Source organism: Acanthaster planci, linkage group LG15 (genome assembly GCF_054643075.1).
Source record: "Acanthaster planci isolate LZ-2023a linkage group LG15, COTS_SCS, whole genome shotgun sequence".
Classification (NCBI taxonomy): Eukaryota; Metazoa; Echinodermata; class Asteroidea; order Valvatida; family Acanthasteridae; genus Acanthaster; species Acanthaster planci.
Window position 1 is genome coordinate 9,368,240 of NC_141791.1, and position 21,190 is coordinate 9,389,429.

Consider the following 21,190-nt stretch of genomic DNA (forward strand, 5'->3'; position numbering starts at 1 on the left):
GGTAGAGTGTAGTGTCTACTGCATGCCTGGATGCAACGAAGAACAGTTGGTTCAAGGCACAGGCATAGAGGTGGAAGGTAGACGATAGGGCTTCATATGGCGTACAGAGGCTTCCGCGGCAAAGCAGACCGGCTACCCATGTTTTGGTCTGGATTGTGCATGTGTGACCAGTAATGTGTCTACCAGGGCTGCACCAGCAAACAGGGGGCATCCAATTAGCATACAGTGTCTACCCAAGCCTGGATTCCCCCCGATGAAGAGTGACTGAGGATGGTGGTTGGAGGCATGGGGTGCTCAGTGGGGTTGGCACGTGGGGTTGTCCCTCCGCAAGCCTTGTGAGTCATGCTGCATGAATTGGAAGGGTGGTGACTCACGGTGGTTCCACTACCCAGGACGTCGGTGGTGCTGTGCTTACATGGAAGGGCACCGTCTCTGCAGGGGCTGCCCCGGGGTAAATACAGGGTGTTGGCCCAAGAGAGAGTAGCGTTTTTATCACAACTGGGTACGCCGGTAAAAAGACATCTGAAGACAGCGGCACCTAGGGTGAGGCAGTCAGCACAGCCAGCATGGGAGGCATGGGGCCATCCCGGCACGTGGCCTTGTGAGCCATGCCGTTGGGCCGCTGTAGACTATGGTAGGTGCTGGTTAAGGAGAGATCCCTCCTGGTCACCGTCCCTCGGTAGGAAATCTTGGAACTGGTGGTAGTGCACCCAGACCCAGCTTGCGGGGAAATTAAACCCCATGTGCAGTGCTACTTTGGTGGTAAAGTTGAGGAACTGAGTGTTTGGATTTTGCATGTAGTACAGCTCAGACCCTTAAAGCGTGGTGTGGGCTAAGCCTGAACCGGACAGAGGATGGTACTGCCAGCAGGAATTAGTGCAGAATCACAAGTGTGGTGTGGAATGCCCCTCAATCTTCTGCAGACTGACTCCTGTTCATCTATACGGGTGAGTGCGGTCACAAAATTAAGTCACTCGCACTGCCCAACAGTCCCTCAGTTGCCCAATTGAGCCAATTTATACCAAGGAAAGAGGGGACAGCAGAATTTAATCACTCGCACTGCCTCGCAGAACCCCCATAAGAATCCCAGGGTCGCTCCGTTGACCCTGTGTATTGTATGGTAGTACAGCAACATAGAATCAATGAACATGTAAGATGCATTAACAAAAGAGAAAATACCACGAAAACAAGAAAATGCACACATCAAACAAGAAAATATTGAATGTACATTTATAACAATATGTTATGGTTGATCAAATTAATCATCAAATTAACATGGTAGCAAAACGGAAACTCGCAAAACTTGAAGATGCCAAAATTGATATGTCCATTTAGAATCACGCAGAGGAAAAGAAGGACAAACATGGCGGTGGGGCTGCTAGGCATCATGGGCCTGGAGGGCACACTATGGTTGATCAAGTTTCAACAAGCAGAATCAGATGTGAAGGAACTTTGCACATGCAGCAAATGTAGAAGTGTTGGGTAGTTGAGTGCAGTGGACTCTGTAGTGTCTCCATGAAATATTGGACGCCATAAAATCGCATTGATTGCTACTTTGGACAGCAGTTTACGGAAATGTACATGAAGAAAATGTGATAGTTCAAGCTGTTATGGATGATGGTTTGGGGTCCTTTCTTGCACTCTTTTCTCAAACTTGTGCTGTGCATTGCTTTTGATTTTACTCGCTATTTTTAGATCAATTATTTATAGAATCAAATAACATTCGCAACTGCTGACTTCAGGACCCAATAATTTGTAAGACATGTTTTTAATTTTGTGATTATGGTTTGATATAAGCCAATATTATCATCTTTCACAACATACAAATCTGTCCAAAATTACTGCAGGTATTATTACTTCCTGATAGTTTTCAGGTGGATAAGAGGTTGTTCATGTCCGTCAAAAATGCTGACGTTTGAGACTTTAATTGATTAAGTTGAAAGATGGGCATGATATCAGCCATGACTCCCCTCAATTCATCAGATATTGTGAATTACTTCACTGCTGTTCACTTCAGGAAAAATAAACCCCTACAGTTAATATTATCTAATGGTCCATATTTCATGGAACTTGCCATATACATGTAGTTGTGGCAAAAAGTTTACATACTGTACACTTTGCAGAAAACATTTTCCTCAGTTTTTGGCTGTTTGAAATAGTTTGGCCAACTTTTTCTTTACGAGGTCAGACAAACAGTATCTCAACTTCATGTTCATAGTGTGTACTTCAATTGGAAATACTCAGAGACATTTATTAGGGTTTGATCTCAACTTAATCTTCATAGTGTGTACTTCAATTGAAAATACTCAGAGACATTTATAATTTTTGAAAATATTAATATTTCTGAAAAATCATTTTAGGAAATTAACATCTACCCCTTAATTAATGTTCAAAAACACTTCAGAGAAAGGTTCACTACGACTATGAAATGTGACCACAAAATACAACAGGAACTAAATGTTAGGATTGGAGTATATAAAATTTTGAATTTTTTGAAATATAAATATGAATCATATATATCTGGGTGTTTTTATTTGACGAATACACCATGCACATGAAGTAGAGTCCCATCTCGTCTGTCTTCATGAAAAGCAAATTTGGCATAAATGAGTGAAGTTGCGAAATTCAAGGAAAAGTGTTTTTGTTCTACCAGGTGTATGTAAACTTTTTGCCCCAACTGTACATGTACAAAACATGAACTCCACCTGTACAGGCAGAATATAGATCTTAGTTGAGCTGTGTGTCCACTCTACGTACAATTCAAAGCAACAGACTATAGTCTACATGTATGTGCATATGTACTGTAGTAGCTCCATCTAATGATGTACGAATCAGCTGACAACTTTGGTCAAAGCTGTGGTTTTAAATCACCTTTGCTCTTGCTCTCTCAAACTTGTCCAGTAGCTCCTTAGCTTCGTCTGTCCCAGCTTTCACGCTCTGTCTGAATTTACATCCAGCTTCTTTGGTCCTGCATTTGCGCTCAATGCGGTGATACCTTTACATTCAAAATAAGAGTAAAGTTGCTTAAAAACTAAGCTGAAGAGATCCATAAACACACTTGCCGGGGTTGCAGTCAGAAAACAGAATATAACATGCAAATGCAACGTTACCAGTGGGGTCAATGGCCTAAAGGATCCAGGGGGCAGCACTCCCTTAAGCTCCTGGGTTTGGGGAGTTTTAACCACTTGCTGCTGGGTGGATTTTTCTTGATCAAGACAAGATGCCGGCCCATTTTCAAGATTTTCCGTTTTCAAAATTCTTCAAAAATTCATCATTTCATTTAATGGCCATTTATACCAAAATGAAGGACTCTTTGGGCACTGCTCTAAAGCTAAAATTCATAGACTCCTGAATATTTCAGCCAGGCCTGCAGCCTTGGAAAGAGAGCCCAGATTGTGCAGTGCTACGTAAGATTCTTTCGTTCCTGAAACTGGCACAGTGCAGTGCTGACCTATTTTCAATAGTGGCCAGATTAGCGTGCAGCAGTGCTGTGTGGCTCATCGCTGCGGTGGTGGAGCGCTTTTGTCCCTGGTGGTAATTCGCTCACTCTAAATGCCCAAAACCATGGTATACTATTTCAAAACAAGGCCGGATTATCTCCACTATTGAAAGTGAAAAAATGTCAGTAATGCCCAGCAGCTCAGTCTTTTGTGCTGAGCATGGTCTTTTGTTATAAGGCCCAACTCTTTTGTCCCAGTTGCGGGCTCTCTGGCTCTGCATATAAAGCCTATGTACCCGAAAATGGGTCACCCGGCAGGTAGTGGTTAAGACACTTAAAAAACTTGTCTGGATTACCAATTCCTATTAAAATAATCTACAGTAAACTCCAGCTAATTTGACACTGTACAAATCATTGAAGTTGGCCATCTGACAAACGAGTATGCTTTTCAACAATAATTTGGTCTGCTACCTTTTGGATAACTGCAAATGATGGCCTGTACTGTTAAGGAGAAAAGTCCAGGTAAATGATCAAAGCCAATTGGTGCAATGAATCATACAATATATGAATGCATGTAACTTGGCAAAATGATGACTTACAGCAGATATCGGCCTTTGCTTAAAAGAGGTAGAAAAAAGAAAACCTTCTTTCCCCAATTTAACCTTTAAACTGGGAGACAAGACCATCTTCAAAAATTAACATAAAAAAATGGAAGAGTTTTCCCATTAATGGTAAAAAAAAAATCTACTTTCTGTGAGTCCCTAATGTGTCGATTTCAGAAATGCTCATTATGTATTAATGATATGCTGGTGACCCCAAAACATCACAAGGAGATACGGTTGTAAATTGGGTGCATCTTCACACGCGAGTCTCAAAGTAGTAGCATGCTCAAAATACAGTGCCCTTGCACGGTTTTTGTCCACTGAGTTGATTGTTCCATACATCAAGTTTAAGTGCATGATTTGTCGATTTTTTTCATAAAATAAAACATATCCTGGTGTTGTGCACACCATCAAAACTCCTCAGAGGTCTGCAAATGCCGCAGCATTGTGTCAGGATTAGTGCATACCACACATACAGTCTATTCACTATGCAGCTGCTGGTTCAATGGGGCCTGCTGCTGGACAGAGCTCTGCATACCAGAGGTTAATGTATCTTCATGCATACTTCATGTGCCCTTCTCCCCTACTAATAAGTGAAACAAAAACAAAGTCTGTCATTTTTATTTGCACAATGTTTACCTTTGGTAATTTATTTGGTTTGGGCATTCAAATTTTATGCCTTACAAACAGTACTTAAAAAATATAAGATGTCTGCCCTATGAGGATGCAGATATTCAAAGATATAAAGTTAATTGTCTGTGCTTTGATCTTTCACTTAATTCTGTGGAGAATAACCTGTTATATGGTCTTCAAAACAACATGCTAAGACGTGCAAGATTTCTGAAATACATGCTCAGTCTTTGTTTTCAGATTGAAAGACTTCATTCTGAAATTAACCTTCCACCCTTTTACCTGAAAAATTACGCAAAAAATGAGCAACAATTATCATTTTTTTTAGACCAAAAGGAATTCTAGTTCCCTCTCGTGTATTTGCGTATTTACATTGCTAAAAATTTGGGCATTAAATTTTTAATGGCTGAGGGCCCTTTTCAATCAGAATTAAAGAAAAAAATTATCCAATCTGCCAAGAAACAAAAATACCCTTTCTAAACAGTGATGGACAGCTCCTATGTGTACTTTTCCGATGGGTTCCAAGAATTGGCGGTGGTTCTCTTCAAACATTTATACTAAGTATTTCTCTGAGATTGGATAGCAAGCTCCAGTCGGAATACCAGAAGTCATTGGGAATTTAAAAGTGTACCTCTGAAAGATGACAATTGACGTAATTACAGCAGTGAAAGGGTTTGGCCAGTGCCGACTACTTCAAAGTGCATGAATTTAGGCTAACCAATCATGCACTGACAACCTCTGTGGCACAAAAAGTGCAACTTATAAAGAAGGACCTCAAGGATCGCAAGTCAACAGAACATGACTCTTGTGCAACAATTAAGGGCTAAGGGACTGGATTCCAATTAATTAAAATAGATGCAGTGACCGCACCTCTCCAAAGCATCTGAGGAACCAACCGCAACAATAGGGGGCTTTGTTAGATAGTTCCTTTGATATGGTAAATTGGCATGGGCAGTGGACAGTCGGCTGGTTGCTAAGGACCTGTGAAATCTGTGGTGTCCACGTTAAAACCGTGGTGCAACCTTTTGGACAAGCTCCCTTACATAGTAGACTTAACATGTTACATTTGTAAATAACTTCTTTTTAATTCCTCCACCATCAACGTTCATCCTATTCTTTTCTCCCGTTCCTTGTATCTGGTTATCCGGTTTGTTCTATTTGCATGTCAATAGACATCAGAACGTTTTTGATGATTTTTCTTTTGTTATTTCCTTTTGATACTTTTTTAATAGTTGTAAGATTGATTGCATGTTTTTAATGTGTATTTTTAATGTGTATCATTATTTAAGATGACTTTAGTGATTTTCCAATTTTTTTTATGTTTTTAAATTTATAAATAGATTGTTTTTTAATGCCTGTGTAATTCAGCCATATGGCTGCGAAAAGGTAAAGTGTAATAATAACACTAACCATTAACCTAAAAAGGGGTGGGGTGGGGGAAAGGGGTATGTGTGCATACTGAAGCCCTATGCTTGTTCTCATTTTTTAAAAGGGGTGTGCAAAATTGTAATATACAAAATGTCTACAAGCCAATGGTTTTAACCACTTGCTGCTGGGTGGAATTTGAAGTTGCATGATGTAAAACCGGGAGATTTCCAAGACTTTCCGTTTTCAAAATTCTTAAAAAAAATCATGGCTTCATTTACAGGACGTTTACAACCCACACGAATAACTGTCTGCTGACTACTCTAATCTGACAGAAAACATCTACTATTGATGCCCAAGTATTTCAGCCAGGTCTGCCGCCTTGTAAAAAGAGACCAGATTGTGCAGTAATATGTAATATAATTTGTTCCCAAAACTGGCACAGTGCACTACTGGTGTCTTATCAATGGGGCCAGATTAGTGTGCAGTGGTATTGTATCGCTCATCGCTGGAGTGCTTTTGTCCCCAGTAGTAATCAATCAGTGGCACAATTAACAGTATAATCTCTAAAAATAAGGATGGATTTCCTCTGCTATTGACAACTGAAAAAAATCTGGCGATTCCCAACAGCTCAGTCTTTTGTTCCGGGTACAGTCTTTTGTTACAAGGCCCAGTTCTTTTGTCCGTGGTTGTGTGTATAAAGCCTATGTGCCCAAAACCGGGCTCCCCGGCAGCATACGATTAAGATGATTTTCAAAAAGAATTTATATCTTTGCTGCGTATTTGTACAACAAATCCTGCACACAAACATGAGTATTAGATGTAGCCTCTTTAATTAACCCCCTATAATTCATGCACAGAAATTGATCTACTTGGTGAAAAAGCTTGTCAAAACATTTCTTTTTTATTCCTCAAATTTTTCTTATCAAAGGCCCGATCTTTAGGTTGTAAAAGTGTAAAGGAAAACTATCAGTTCAATGAAGAACGATAAAATGGTGCACTCAATAGCATTTTTCTGTGCTATTTTCTGTCCTACTAGCTGCCCAGTTTAAGGTGTGCTCTGTAAAGCAGTTCTTGGCTAGGAACCTGAAGGGTGAAAGTACAGAGTGACTGGCTAGCCCTGCACAGTCATCTGTTAACCATCACACCAAATGTACAAGTGCATGGCTTTTCCTCATAATGTAATGCTGTGTGTATATGACAGGAGTGAAATGTCAGGAAACTGAAATATCCTGAAAAACTCTGTACTTCAAACCTCCACTTCAACAATTTATCGCACAATGTGTATCTGTAAGTATAACCTTGAGGACTGCTCCTGCACTGCTGCGGGGGGAAAAAATCCAGTGCGGTCAACCCAGACAGTCACCACATATGCAGATTAGCACAGGACCTGGGAGGTGGGTCAGTGAGGGCGCACTTGAGTTAAATGATGATAAATAGCATAGTATATACGAGACAAATTGACCGAAGGAAGGATAGGATACTTCCAGTCATCCAACTTAGCAATAGCCCAATAGTGCTGATGTGGAGAAGGCCAGAACCATCTTACTATGGATACTGTATGTCTGCAAGACGTCAGTCAGGTAGCATGAGGTTAAGGTAGACTGTGACTTCCAGTATGCTGCCTTGCAAATGTCCTCCAATGGAATGCCTCAGAAGTAGGCCCACGAGGTAGAGACTGCTCTGAAGTTGTATGCCCGGGTGTGGTGATGGGTGGCATCGTCAGATGGGGATGACCATTCAGCATTAGCGAGTTTGGTGGTAGAAACTGCCCATCTGGCTATAGTTTCTCTTGATGCGGGCCAGTGAGGCTTAACCAAGGAAGAGTTGAGAAGAAGCACCACGGAGATTTCTGGTTTTGAGAGTTCAAACCAGACACCAGGGCTTGTTGTCTGAGGATCCCGAGTGTTTGGTGATGGCAGGAACAAAAATGTCCAGAAGATGGGTGACTCTTTTGTGTAGTTTGACTCTTTGTGAGGAAGCCCACGGATGGGATGAGGCGAACGCTGTGAGGTTCCCATTGGATATGTCAATCAGCAATGGATAGGGCATGGAGTTTGCTTTGCTGATGCAGAGGGCACAAATGCATTCTCAAGAATTCCACCAATGGCCTTTTCATGGTACCACGCTTCCTGCCTTGATAATATTTTGATAGCCAAAGATAAAAATTCATACTTGTAGTTTATCTCCTCTGTAGGTCCGTCCCTTGATTTTTTTAGCCTTTATAATAGTTGCCCGGTGGTCCAAATTATTCTGCCGTTATTTGATATAAATCAGTCTTTTTAAAGAAATCAGGAGAAAATCGAAAGCCATTCACTGAGACACCCAATCGAACAAATGTACTGTTGCTAAGCGCCGTGGCTCCAAAATCAGCACCTTGATTGGTCCACGAAAATGTTGGGGCGTTGCAGACATCACAACTGACCAATCTACATGTACACCTGGAGCAAGACCCAGGACGATATCATGTTGATCGCCTTTTGTAAAGATTTTGTGGTTTCCTCGATCATCGTTTAGTCTTTCCTCCGAGACCCCAGTGCTAAATGGCAGATCGTGCAAAATGGGTCCTCTTTATGGTTAGCGTTCTGTTTAGCAAGTCCAAAACCGTGGAAGGGTGCTCTACAAAAACCAATCACTGACGCCCGGAACTCAGACTGATATCTTGACAGCCGAGTACCCCCATGAAGTTCCCAAGCTTTTTCCTTGGCAATGGCCCAAATCTGCTATAAACAACTGTTTGCTGAATATAGGTTGAACATGTAAAAGGCAAAATGGGGCCCGAAAACTGGTTTCAAAAGGGCTTGGTTACGTTATCTTGTCGTGCTCCTCAGTAAAAACCAAACCAAAATCATCAAACATGGCAATTTCAACCCAAACCAAACTTGATAAAAAAACGCAACACATCATGAAAAATAGATAACGAGGTTGACGAATTTGACACTGCAAACCTAGGCACACGTGCGTGTTCGGACATACAAACATACACAATTATCTCCTTCCCGGCCTGAGCTATAAAGAGGATTTTGTAAAAAAGCGTTGCGTCATGACTGCATGATTTGCTGATCGTAATTGTTACGAACTACTTGTGTGTAATGTCCATACTTGAATCATATCCAAACACTTTCTTTGAAAATTATGGTTTAATGCTGAATAAGTTATAGAAAGTTATGGATTTACAGTAAACTGTAACATTAAATGGTGGCGTAAGCCGGTGTTAGTATCTTTACCCTCATCCTACTAAAAAGGAAATCTGATGGTGCTCCCCTCAAAACGTACAATAATATAACAGAATCTTGGCATTTATGGAATAACTCCAGGTTGTTTTCAGTTTTAGGGCCTATGAGGGGACCACTGTGCCACAATGCACAAAGCTATTAAAACAAATAAAGCTACAGATGCCAAACATAGTGTTTTTTTGTTTCAATGACATACTCGGCGGCTAAATAAGCCTGATAGTCATAGGAAAAAACATGTGGCCGGTACAGTCATGCTGCCACTCCGTCAAAGTTCTTAAATAGGCCTGAAGTACTAAGTCGCTGTACATCGTTGATGTGATTGGAGAAGAGACAAACGGAAGACAGGTCTACACCGTCTGGAGTCAAATCAATTGTTATCTAAAATGAAGTATGTCTGCCACCTCTGGATCAATACTCAATTATCTGCGATGTGAATATAATGTTCATGGCACAATCTTAATCGGCCGAAAAAAGTCTCTGAGCTGGCTGGCGCGTCAACGCGGTCGAACATGCTTGCAAGCATGGTTACTGTGTTCCTTGGGTTCTTATGCCTAATTCAGTGCAGTTTTTTTGGACAGGGAACAGACTATCTGAAAAAGCACACACTGCGTGCCACGTCACGGGGAAATTCCCAACTTAACGGCTGTTTAATATATGATGGAATTGTTTTATGGCGAAAGAACGAAACTACGAAAGCATTTGAATTCGAATAAAAACTTATACCATAAACATACCAATCCCGATAATCACACAATAAATCATGTTTTGAATTGTCAGTAACAATTGTAAAACAAACTTCACAAAACAGGGATTGAATTCTGCGTCCGCGTCGTGCCTGCTGTTCGGGAAAAGTCTCGTTGTTGGTGGGATACGCTTACTGACTGTTTTCGGACGACTTTTACGATCTGAGGCAATTTAGTGGCAGCGTGAACAAGAAATTTGCATGCTCATACAAGTTTGCTGACGATCAAGGATCAATGAATTTTGTATCCCCGCAGTGACAAGAAATATATTTTACCCCTATTAGTTATCTATGTTTGGTACAAAATTAAGCCATTCCTTTCATGGTTAATTACAGGCAAAAAGTAGCCTGGTAGCGATTTTGTTCCCGAGCCGGGAATCCGCGGAATATCGGGCATATTCATGAGACTGGTAATTTCCATAAACCTAGCATGTTGTGTTCCGTCCACGGGCATGCCCGGTTGTCAAGGGGTCTTTTGTTTGGCAGGGACTGGCGTGCTCTCCGTGATCCCGTATGATGTCTGCGGCGTGGAACGGTTGGTCAATTTCACGATGCCCAAGGCGTCACCAAGAGGTTCGAAGAGCTGGCATGCGAGAATCTCCAGAACCTGAGGCAAGTCCCATGAGGGGATGAGGAGTCTCAGAGGAGGACACTCAACCGAGATGTTAAGAGCATTGTTATCCAACATGGAGTACCTGTCTTGGAAGCCAAAGTGGATGGAGGAGATGGCAGAATGATAACTGTGGATAGTTGTAACCCGTATACCGGAGTTGAATGCATGTAGGTGTATGAAGAAATCGGCTATGATCCTCAGAGATACGTTGGTTGGAGCCACACCTCGTTCTGTGCACCACGAAGTAATATGTCAAAGTCTGCTGTTGTAGATTTTGAATGTGGATTGTCATCTGCTCTTGGCCGCCATTGTGGCAGCGTTGTCAGAAACACTAGCTGAGCGAAATGATTGTTAAACAATGGCCAGTAGATCAGGTGCAGAGACTCTGGCTGAGGGGAGAAAATGCCGGAGCCCACTTACTGGAGGAGGTCCGGCCTGAGCTGTAGGATTAAAGAGGAGCTTGGTACAAGCGTCTGGTGAGACCAGGGTACCAGGACTGGCGAGGCCAGAAGGGGGCGATGAGGACTCAGCAGTATTTCCACTTGATTTTGGACAGTACAGCTGGAATCATGAATACTGGAGGAAATGTGCAAGTGAACATCCCAGTCCAGCCGAGATGGAGAGTGTCAGATGCCCAGGCTTGTGGGTTGTGGCACATCCAGGGATATGTGTCGCTTGGAGGTCGTTCCTGTGGTCCAAGGTCCAAAGGAACCTTTCTCTCATCAGGAGGCATAGGCTTATAGAGTGTGTGCCCCCCCCTCGAACGGTTTACCATTGTTGCATTGTCAAATTGAATGAGGGCACATTTGTTCCCAATGGTCCGATGGAAATGGCGAAGGACACTGAACACTGCTTGGAGTTCCAGGGTGTTGATGTGACTCCTGAGAAGGGACAGACCCCAAGTCCCTGATGTTTGTATGTGAGGCAGTGAGACAACCCATCCCTACTTGGAAGCGTTCGTTGAGATGGGGAGCTGTGGAGCAGGTCTTGGGAAGGAGAGGCTTTAGCTGAGTTGCAGCTTAACTGCGACCAATGAAGATGCAGAATGATGAACTTTGTCACTGGCATGGGTGAGTTTATTGGGTCGAGGCAGGGGTGGAAGAGTGCCTGCAAATGGAGTTGGCTTGGACGCATGTAGAGACGGCAGCCAGGAACCAGGTTTACAAGACTCACTATAAGGCCCAGGAGGTGAAGTCAAGCCCCAGCTGGGACCAAAGTGGCAAGAAAGGAAGAAGCTAAAATAGTCCATCAAGTCAGTGACGTGATCCTGAGTAGGAGTCACGATGCCCCGTTGGAGGTTGAGAGTTGCACCAACGTAGGTGAGACACTGAGTGGGAGTAGGTTGCGACTTGTCAAGGTTTATGAGGAACCCTAGAATTGTGACCTCGGTTGCAGACCTTCCAACAATGAGCCAGTCGTGCAGGTACTGAATGATGTACATGTATACGGATGTATCGTTCATGGAGGTAAGCCATGACAGACGTGACGATGCGCATGAAACCCTGAGGGGCATTGAAAGGCCAAAGGGAAGTGCCACGAAATCGAGGGTTATGGTATATGAAGCGGAGGAACGTGTCCTTCAGATCCACTATAGAGGCCCATCAGCAGAGACTGAGTGACTGTTCACAAGGTCTCCAAGTAAAAGTGCTGCAGGCGGATGAAACTGTTCAGTGGCTTAAGGTTGAAGATTAGGCGCTAGATGTTTGGCTCATTCTTTGGGGTGAGGGGGAATGTTGAAACAAACCTGTCACGAGATGGGAGAGAGAATGGGGCGATGGCTTGTTTCTGAAGAAGGGAACTGATTTCCAAATCCAGGGTCCGGCATTGGGTAAAGTTCAAGGGGATCGGAGTCGGGTGTAGGTCCGGGTAGGACAGAAGGGCGCTCGTGAATTTGAGGGAGTAGCCAAAGGAGATCATATTGAGGATGCATCTGTCCAACATGATTTGCAACTTGCCATGACTTGACTAATTTGACCTTATGATGATCGTTTGTTAAAAAAATAAACACACTTTTTGATGTCCACACATAATCGGTTGGAAAGAATGCATGGTCAACGCCAACCCCATTTACTGTAGGCTTATCAATGCGAAAGCAGGCTGCTTGGTTAACATTGTCAGTGTGTTGCGTGGCGGGCCGGGTCAGCGCGTGCGGGCTACACGCTGCGATCTCCATGAGGCTTAACTAGGCATGCGTGTTCTTAGACACTGCATCATTCATTGTATCAAACAGAGCGATTATTCTTTATACTGTATACATGCACATCATCTAAAAGCATCAAAAGAGCAGCAAAAGAAACTTCTTCAAATGGCTGGAAAAGAACTGTACATGTACTACCCCACACTTGTAACATGAGTGTAGCAAGAATTCTTACTATTTGAAAAAAAACAAAACTGGGGATATTTGTGTACTACTCCTAAAATATTCAACACGATGCAAAAAAACTTGTCTGTTTTTAATCATTATACGTGTACATTTTAGACTATGCAAAATGAAAACAAGGTACCATTAAACAACATTTGCGAATTATGAGATGTTCACATTTTTAATTCTTCCTATGTGCCGCTTATGACTCCAGTCCCGGCTTTCAAGCAAGCCTGGTGGCTACATGTATGTGACCGAACTGAAGGAAGCTTTGCATACTGCAGCTATTAAAAGCCTGACTGCTGCCGTCTGCCCAATTGCAGCACTTGCACACTGCTCAAGATTATTGTCCAGTCACAGCCCATGTTTATAATGGACATGCGTTCCCATAGCGGTGCTGGGAATGAGCTTGCTAAATCTCACTTGAATTTTGAAAAGTGCAAAAAAGGAAAAACAAGGGAAAGAAAAGACAAAAACACAAAAAAATTTTTTTAAGATTTAGTTTTACACTTGAACGTTTCAAAACGCAAAATCATTTGGCCAAACAGGAACCCCCCCAGGCTGGCCAGAGCCGGCCAAGTTGGAGAGCAAGGTACTTGGGCATCTCTCCACAGAGTGTGTGAAAGAAACAAACAACATGAAAGAATTGTCACAAAAAGTGCACAGTGTTGGTGGTACACAGACTTGGTTACAATACCGGATTTTTCCCTTTAGACTGATTTAAAGCGCTGCTGCTTCGCAGTGTTGGAGAACCATTGGCACGAACTGCACCTGTCCAATCATCCATCTCAAGTTATTGTGTGCATAGTCACTGATAATTTTTAGGTAACACGAGCCATGGTAAAGTGATCCACACTGATTATGAGACAATATGTTCTAAACTTGTTGAGAAGTGCATATCAAGTGATGTACAACTGCTGTGATGTTGCGAAATTATCTGTTGTCTTTCTCCAATGTATAGTTTGAGGAGAGATTTGAAACCTAAGTAGATTTTACTGCTTTCCATTTTTATAATGCGAGTCAGGCTGTAATTAAAATGTAATTTAAGCCTCGTTATTTATTTTGTTTGTATTATTTTATAGCAAGTGTCAGTAGGTAGCTGTAGACAGTAAATGGAATTTTCAAATGCTACTAAAATGTAATGCAAGTCACCATGGGAAATGTCTGACACCTGCATATTAGCTTTAACTATTCCCTAACCCCCTAGGATGTATGTAAAATCATATTGAAATTGGAGGATTTGGGACTGTTAGGGATGGCTATTTGCACTGTACGGACACCTGTTTCTCAGGTACATACATGTACATTGTACATGTATGTCTACAAGGAAAACCAAGCTTGCACACATGCACTTGTTTTGTAATTGTGGTGAGCGCACACTAAGTCTTGTTGAACGCTGGATAAAATTGCTATGGGGATACAAGAAAATTTGTATTACCAAAAGGAATATGGTTTCTCAAGTTAAGGCTGGCCAGGCCACACGCACACACAGGTCTTTCTTTTAAATAGGGGGCCATATGTGTGACATAGTGGTCAAAATTTCAAAATTGTCTAAACAAATTCAAAACTTGTTGATATGTAATTGATAATACATTCACACAATAAATGTAAATGATTTTTGCTTTGAATAACTACTTGAAGTGTACAGACTCAATTTGTGCAGTGGTGCAGGAAATTATTTGACGTGTAACAAAGAAACCAAATATGACGGTTCTGTGCATGTCATTTTTGGTTAGTAAAGGTTTCTTTTCAACTGTTGACAACTTTTTTGTGTACATTCCATGTATTCTCATCACAAGTTGTTTTTTCTAAATAGGGTTTCAGGTGGCATAAAATGAGCAAAAATTTTCCCCTAAAATTCACTTGTTGACTATTTTTTTTAATTATTTTGAAAAGTTCTGTTTGGTTTAACACAAAGTTGCTTTAATAGCAAATATATGGCACAGCTCATAGGTATGCATGCCATTTAGCTTGTGCACCTTTGCCAGAAACAGTGTTTTGAAGTTTTTAGTTTGAAGAGTTTCATGACTCATTTCACATGTAACAGAGAAACCGGTTTCTCTGTTACACATGGGAAAACTGTCACAATACAAACATTAGTTTACACTGGGAACTGCATTAGATTTTGTTGTAACAATGGCAACAACATTTCATGTCTGTAGTCAATGAATAATGATTTCAAATAAATTAGGGATACAAAGATACTATAAAACCTGTTCATATTTCCGATGAATGGGAATTAATGCGAAGCAATTTGGAGGTCATAAAGCATTACAATTGTCACCAAACATTGCACATATTGCAGTGGGTTCGACATTTGTGAATAAAAAAAAGAAACCTTTGATAATGAAAATGAAGAAAACTAAGGATTGGGGCATAAAAAAGAATTCTTTTCAAAGGAGAATCTTATATCTAAAGTGCTGTTATTGACGAGATTGGACTGTCATGACTGAATGGGTATAAAAACTTGTCACACACCCACTACTGGTCTACTTGAAAGTTAAAAACACAACTTCTGTCTTTACTGGATAATGAAGAAAATTTCAAAGAATTCAGAGTTGCAGAGATACATGTACATGTACTTAGATGCCAGTTCACATTTTTATTGAAGTGGAATGCGAAGAAAGTTTGATGTCACGAAGCGTTTGTACCTAAAAGTTCAACAAAATCCCCACGTCCAATTTTGTGATTTGAAACGTGTGCTAATGTATGTTGATGACATCACAGTGCGCCGGCCTTGTGGAACATTCACAAAAATAGTACCTGCATGCCGAGTCGGGGCAGCACACCTGTGCCGGTGACTGTTTCCCGAGAGGTGTAATGTGCATTGCACCGTGTCCATGTGGTCACTGTCACCAAACGTTCCGCTACTCACAAGACAGTCACCAGCGCACGTGTACCGACTTGACACGCCATGCTGTGAATGGACTGCTAGGCCGGCATGTCATGAAATTGTTAGGTAAACTCGCAAAATGAAAAATGGTGACTTCCAGCTCAAGGACAAGCGTGTCCAATTCGAAGGGGAAAAATGTTTCCTTTCTCCCATACGCTCATTTTTATTTTGACGTTTAAGTAGCTGTCGTGCTCCTTTTTTTGGCAAATACATTAAATTTCAGGTAAATTTTACCTTCATGACTTGAGAAGAAACCCGCACCCTGTCACTTTTTGTCACAGCATAATGTGTGAGTAACGAAATCTTTGATCGAAATTTCTCGAAGATGAAGGAATAGCGGAACTTGGCATGTCTGTGTCATGTGACGATCACGTGACAGCACGGAAGATGCACGAACTCTTTTGTTTTCAACATGTTCAACGGAACGATTTTGCAAGTAATCAAAATATTTTTGACGAGAATTGACAGGGATATCTTCAGAAATGTTTGAGATCTCAGACACAAGTTAGTAGGAGGCATTTTGGGGGTACATGGAGTTGATATTTTAGGTTTTCCAAATGATTTGCAACATCTTTTTATTTGTTTTTTAACAGCCAAAAATGATTTTAACTTCGTAACAACTGGAGAACGAAATGTTACATTGTTATACCAGATTATGACGGCACCTTTATTCTCAATTAAAATGAATATCATTTGGAGATTTATCCGATATCATAATTTACCTTTCTGTTGATAGGTTAGTTAGAAAATAAAAGATTTATTTGTTCTGCCAGTGGTATGAAATGTCATATGAAACAGGTCATCAAAAACGTCATATTAAATACCAAAAAAACTGTGAGAAACGATGAGGTTTCTCCCTTGCAATTATTGTGTAAATCAACATTTTTTAATGTAAATAAATTTAATGTAATCAACACATATTAATTGATTTATACACATGAAAATTAAATGGGAAAGTGAAACTGGTCTTGTTTTAAATGGTCATGATAATTGTGATGTCCCTGAAATACACATTGGCCCCCATATTAAAAGAAAGACCCACATACATGTACATGTACCAAAACTCACATTTTGCTCTTGATTTTCTTCTTTCGATGACACTTTGCTTCGTAGTATGACAAAAGGGCCCGTGTTTTCTGCAGCTCAGCTCGGCGCTCTTGAGCCTTTGTAGTCAAAAGCAATGGAAAACAAGAAAACATGTTTAATCACCCCAACCCCCAACGGTGTATGTTAAAATCACATTGAAATCACAATTGGAGGACTGAGGATGGTTCAGGTTAAAAAAAATGCCCCATCAATCCCGTGCCTTATGAGTTTTCTTCGTGATCGTCTATAAAAAATTGTCTCCACTGGGAAAACCATCTCCTTTGATTTAACCCTACCCGCCAAGTATATTGTTTGGCTTACAGTACTCAGTACTACAAAATACTAAGTAATAGCCTGAGCCTGAAGGACCTAGTGCTACAGATTACTCCTTCTGGCAAGGTTACCTCCATTGTTACTTGTACAGAAAACAATAAAGCCATGCATTCATAGTGCCACAGCACTGTGTGGTACAATGTCTTTTCTATTGTATTTTATGGCTTCAGAGAACAATGCGGTCATGTCCTCTTACAAGCGACAGCACTAACTACTACATTTTACTACCAGTAGTCATTTGTAGTATTATGTAGGGTTAGGTTTAAAATTGATAACTTTGGCCTTTGCTATCAAAAACAATAGAGTTCTATAAGGGCCGCCAAGACCAAACCACATACCAACTTTGAAGTTAATATGCCACATCCTCCTTAAGTCATGGTGGGTGAACTTATTACTTGCAAGCACACTCTTGTGTATAGACACTTTCGTCGTCTTAGGCAAGTCCACACAATCTCCGCACTACCTGTGCTTGTGCGGACATCTTTTGTATTCAGGTCAACACAATGAATAGAAACCTTGTACACATGCACACACATTATGCTACTTACCTTGTGTGGACATTCCTTTGGTGTAATGAAGTTATGAAATCTCTATGGAAATATTTCTGGCACTGAGAACAACCTTGTAATATGGTTAAGCTGGGTTTTTATTGGTTTTGTTGAATATTCCCCTACCTTTTGCTACAGATACATGTAACCCCAACTCAGAAATGCCTCTTAAACTTTAATTACGGGTTTTGCCCTCACCCGATGTATATATATAAACACTGTATACTCAGACCTTGCCAAAAACCCCACAGGCTTAATCAAAGGCAAAACCGTAATTAAATCAACATCTCCCTGATGCTAAGAACATCTTGAAATATCTTAAACTAGTTTTAGGAATGGGATAGCCTGGTGTGCACCTGCCTTAGTCCACACAAGGTTCTTATAACCAACAGATATGTAGACCTCTTTGCTTCATGGGTCCACACTAAGTATGTAATGCTGGCACAACACAGCTGGTATGACTGGCTGCTACAGTATGTTTACATGTACATGTATATTAACCACTTCCTGCCGGGGACTCTGGAATTGGAGATGTATGGTTTATATGCGCGGCCGGAGTCTCCGAACTCGGAAAAGGAAACAGGGCCCTGTAACAAAAGACCGTACTCCGAACAAAAGACCAGGCTGCTGGGAATTGTCAACATTTTTCATTCTCAAAAGTGGTGATAATCCAGCCTTGTTTTGAAACCGTATACCAGGGTTTGGAGCATTGAGAGCGAGCGGATTACCATCGGGGACAAAAGCGCTCCACCACTGCAGCGATGAGCCACACAGCACTGCTGCACGCTGATCTGGCCCCTATTGAAAAGAGGTCAGCAGTGCACTGAGCCAGGTTCATGAACAAAAGAAAGTTACATAACACAGCACAATCTGGGCTCTTTTTACAAGGCTGCAGGCCCCGCTGAAATACTCGGGCGTCAATGAAGGTCACCTGTAAACTTAGAGTAGTGCCTAAAGATTACTTTGTGTGGCTATAAACGACCGTTAAATGAAATTATGAATTTTTGAAGAATTTTGAAAACGGAAAAAAATGATTTTCAAGTTCCATGTTTTGCTTTGTTAGGCAAATCTGCCTGGGATTTGTGATGTTCTTGTGCACAGTGGTTTAAGACCCAGACATTTCAAAAAACTGTTCCCCTTGATATCATGATTTTAATCTGTTCACTAGTATCTAATGAGATAACATTCACCAAAGAAAAATTTGTTTTTTAATAATTCTACCGTATATTCCTTTGAAGTATGCACCTTAGCTTTTTTGAAGAACAAAATGTAAACAAAAACCCTGCTTGTCAAAAACAAAATTATATCTTCAGATGGAAGTCTTTGCATTTTTTGTAGCTTGTTAGACACTCTTTCAGCTGATATAAATTTGCTTTCAAAAAAATTGAATATAGTGCAGAAATTTCCATTTACTTTTTACAGTAAACTATGAAAAGTACCAAACAAGAAAAATATACATCGACATAGGGTTGTTGATGCATTTTTACAATAGGCCATAAACAGCCATTAAAAGCCGTTGCTATGCAGGATTTGACGTTATTTCGAGCGCAATGAACAGTGCCCTCTATTGTTGAGACATGTAGGGTATACTGCAAGTGATTGCTGCCGATGACGTCGGGCCTATTGGTGCTCAGTTTCATCGCATTCGCTCGAATGCCATTGACTTCGTTGCAATTGTGTTGACTTTGTGTGCGAAGGTTAGACATAATTTGAGGGTTATAACCAGTGTTGCAGTCGAGTACTTTTTTCCGAGTACCAAGTACTACTGATTCCTTTGACTTCCGAGAACAAAGACTCGGCAAGTACTTTGCCAGCTGAGTCCTAACTTCTAATTCAAAAGTAGTTTTATCTTAATTTAGAGACTCTTAAGACCTGCCACTGTATAAAAGAAACACCGAATGCAGATGGCATGGCTACAAGAATAAGTGATCTGGCTAGCAATGTCAAGGTCACTACACGTGTGTTGAAGCAGTTGACACAACGTGCACAGCGCGGCGAAGTCTATTTTCCAGACTCAATTATTCACATGCCTATGATTTTCTGTATGCTGGGTTCATTGTTAAAATTTTCGGGTCAAGGAACCAAACTACCTATGTCCAAGTAAATCGCGGAACCATTCGGGAGTACCACAATATAATTTGCGTACGCGCACAGACGGCGTATGGGTCGTATGCCTTTATGGTCCCACGTTCGGCCTTCTCATTGTCAGAACTGTATCGAATATCGGGTCATTGGAGTCGAAATTTTTGTACCTTATTTTAATGGCCATGCGTGGTAAGTTAAATAAAAGGATTTTTTTATCAAGTACTGTTAATCGAGTACGAGTACTTTGATGCTCGAGTACAATTTTTGGATGTCGAGTTCCGAGTATTTTGTAGCCCGCATACAAGAACTGAAGTTCAAGTACGAGTACTTGGACGTCCGAGTACAAGTGCGAGTACTCTGAAAACAGTACTCGAGTAGTACTCGAGTACGAGTACTACAACACTGGTTATAACACAGCTTAAGTGGAATTTAAACTGAAAAGTAGTTGACAGAACTGTAGCCTTTTTGTCAGGGGTGATGTCAATTGTCGATCCCAACAAACACTGGAGGGTAAAGAAATATTTTTTTTGCACTAATTGTTATGTAAACCAGCCAAACGATGACATTTCTACCTGCTTGTGGCTTATCTCGGAGTCAGTGTTGTGTCACGGCCTGGGATATCGGATAAGAGTGTTTTTCAAACTGCATAGCGATTGGCCAAATAGGTCATCTGATTGTGAAATGTTTCAACACATTTTGTGGGGTTTTATTTCTATGGAAATGTTGATTTAAACTTTGACAAAGACTTCTGTGAAATACATAATACTGAAAATAATACTATATGGGTTTTTGGCAGATAAAAATCATGACAGAACACGGCGGCATTACAGGTACCTCCATGGACAGAAATGTGGTTTATTTCAACTTAAAATGGAAGATAATTTTTAAAAAATGAAAACGCAAACCTTAGGTTTAACAAAAGAGGCCAATTTTATTGAGATAGTGAGCAAAATACATACATAATTAATTCCACACCCTGACCTTGAAGGTTCAGAACACACTGAGGGAACAGTCACCCAATGAACATTACTTCTTTTGGAATAATTGAAACACATGATTGAATGGGAAAGAGAGTCACTGAGAAAAGGTAATTTCTTAACTTGTTAAGATTATTTCATATTTCCAATCACTAAAATGTCTAATGAAAGAGGGACCAAGACCAAGTGAGGAACTTGCTTTATTGATATCATACCTCTCAAATGAAGAAAAAAATCATTGTCATTTTATTTTAAAATGCAATAAATTCAAAGGACATT

At 40.9% G+C, this 21,190-nt stretch overlaps 1 protein-coding gene across 3 annotated transcripts in view; it reads right to left on the minus strand.

Moving 5' to 3' along the window:
• LOC110974878 (U3 small nucleolar RNA-associated protein 14 homolog C-like) overlaps nucleotides 1-21,190 on the minus strand; it is a 95,956-nt gene that overhangs the window by 36,700 nt on the left and 38,066 nt on the right. For 2 of the 3 annotated variants that reach the window (XM_022226805.2, XM_022226808.2), the window contains exons 6-7: nucleotides 16,951-17,045; nucleotides 2,872-2,995 (exon numbers count right to left, since the gene is read on the minus strand). In XM_022226805.2, coding sequence (XP_022082497.2) covers nucleotides 2,872-2,995; nucleotides 16,951-17,045 — 219 coding nt within the window. Of the gene's footprint in view, nucleotides 1-2,871; nucleotides 2,996-3,451; nucleotides 5,991-16,950; nucleotides 17,046-21,190 lie in introns of those variants that run through there. The other variant, XM_087146381.1, reaches the window with a different exon arrangement.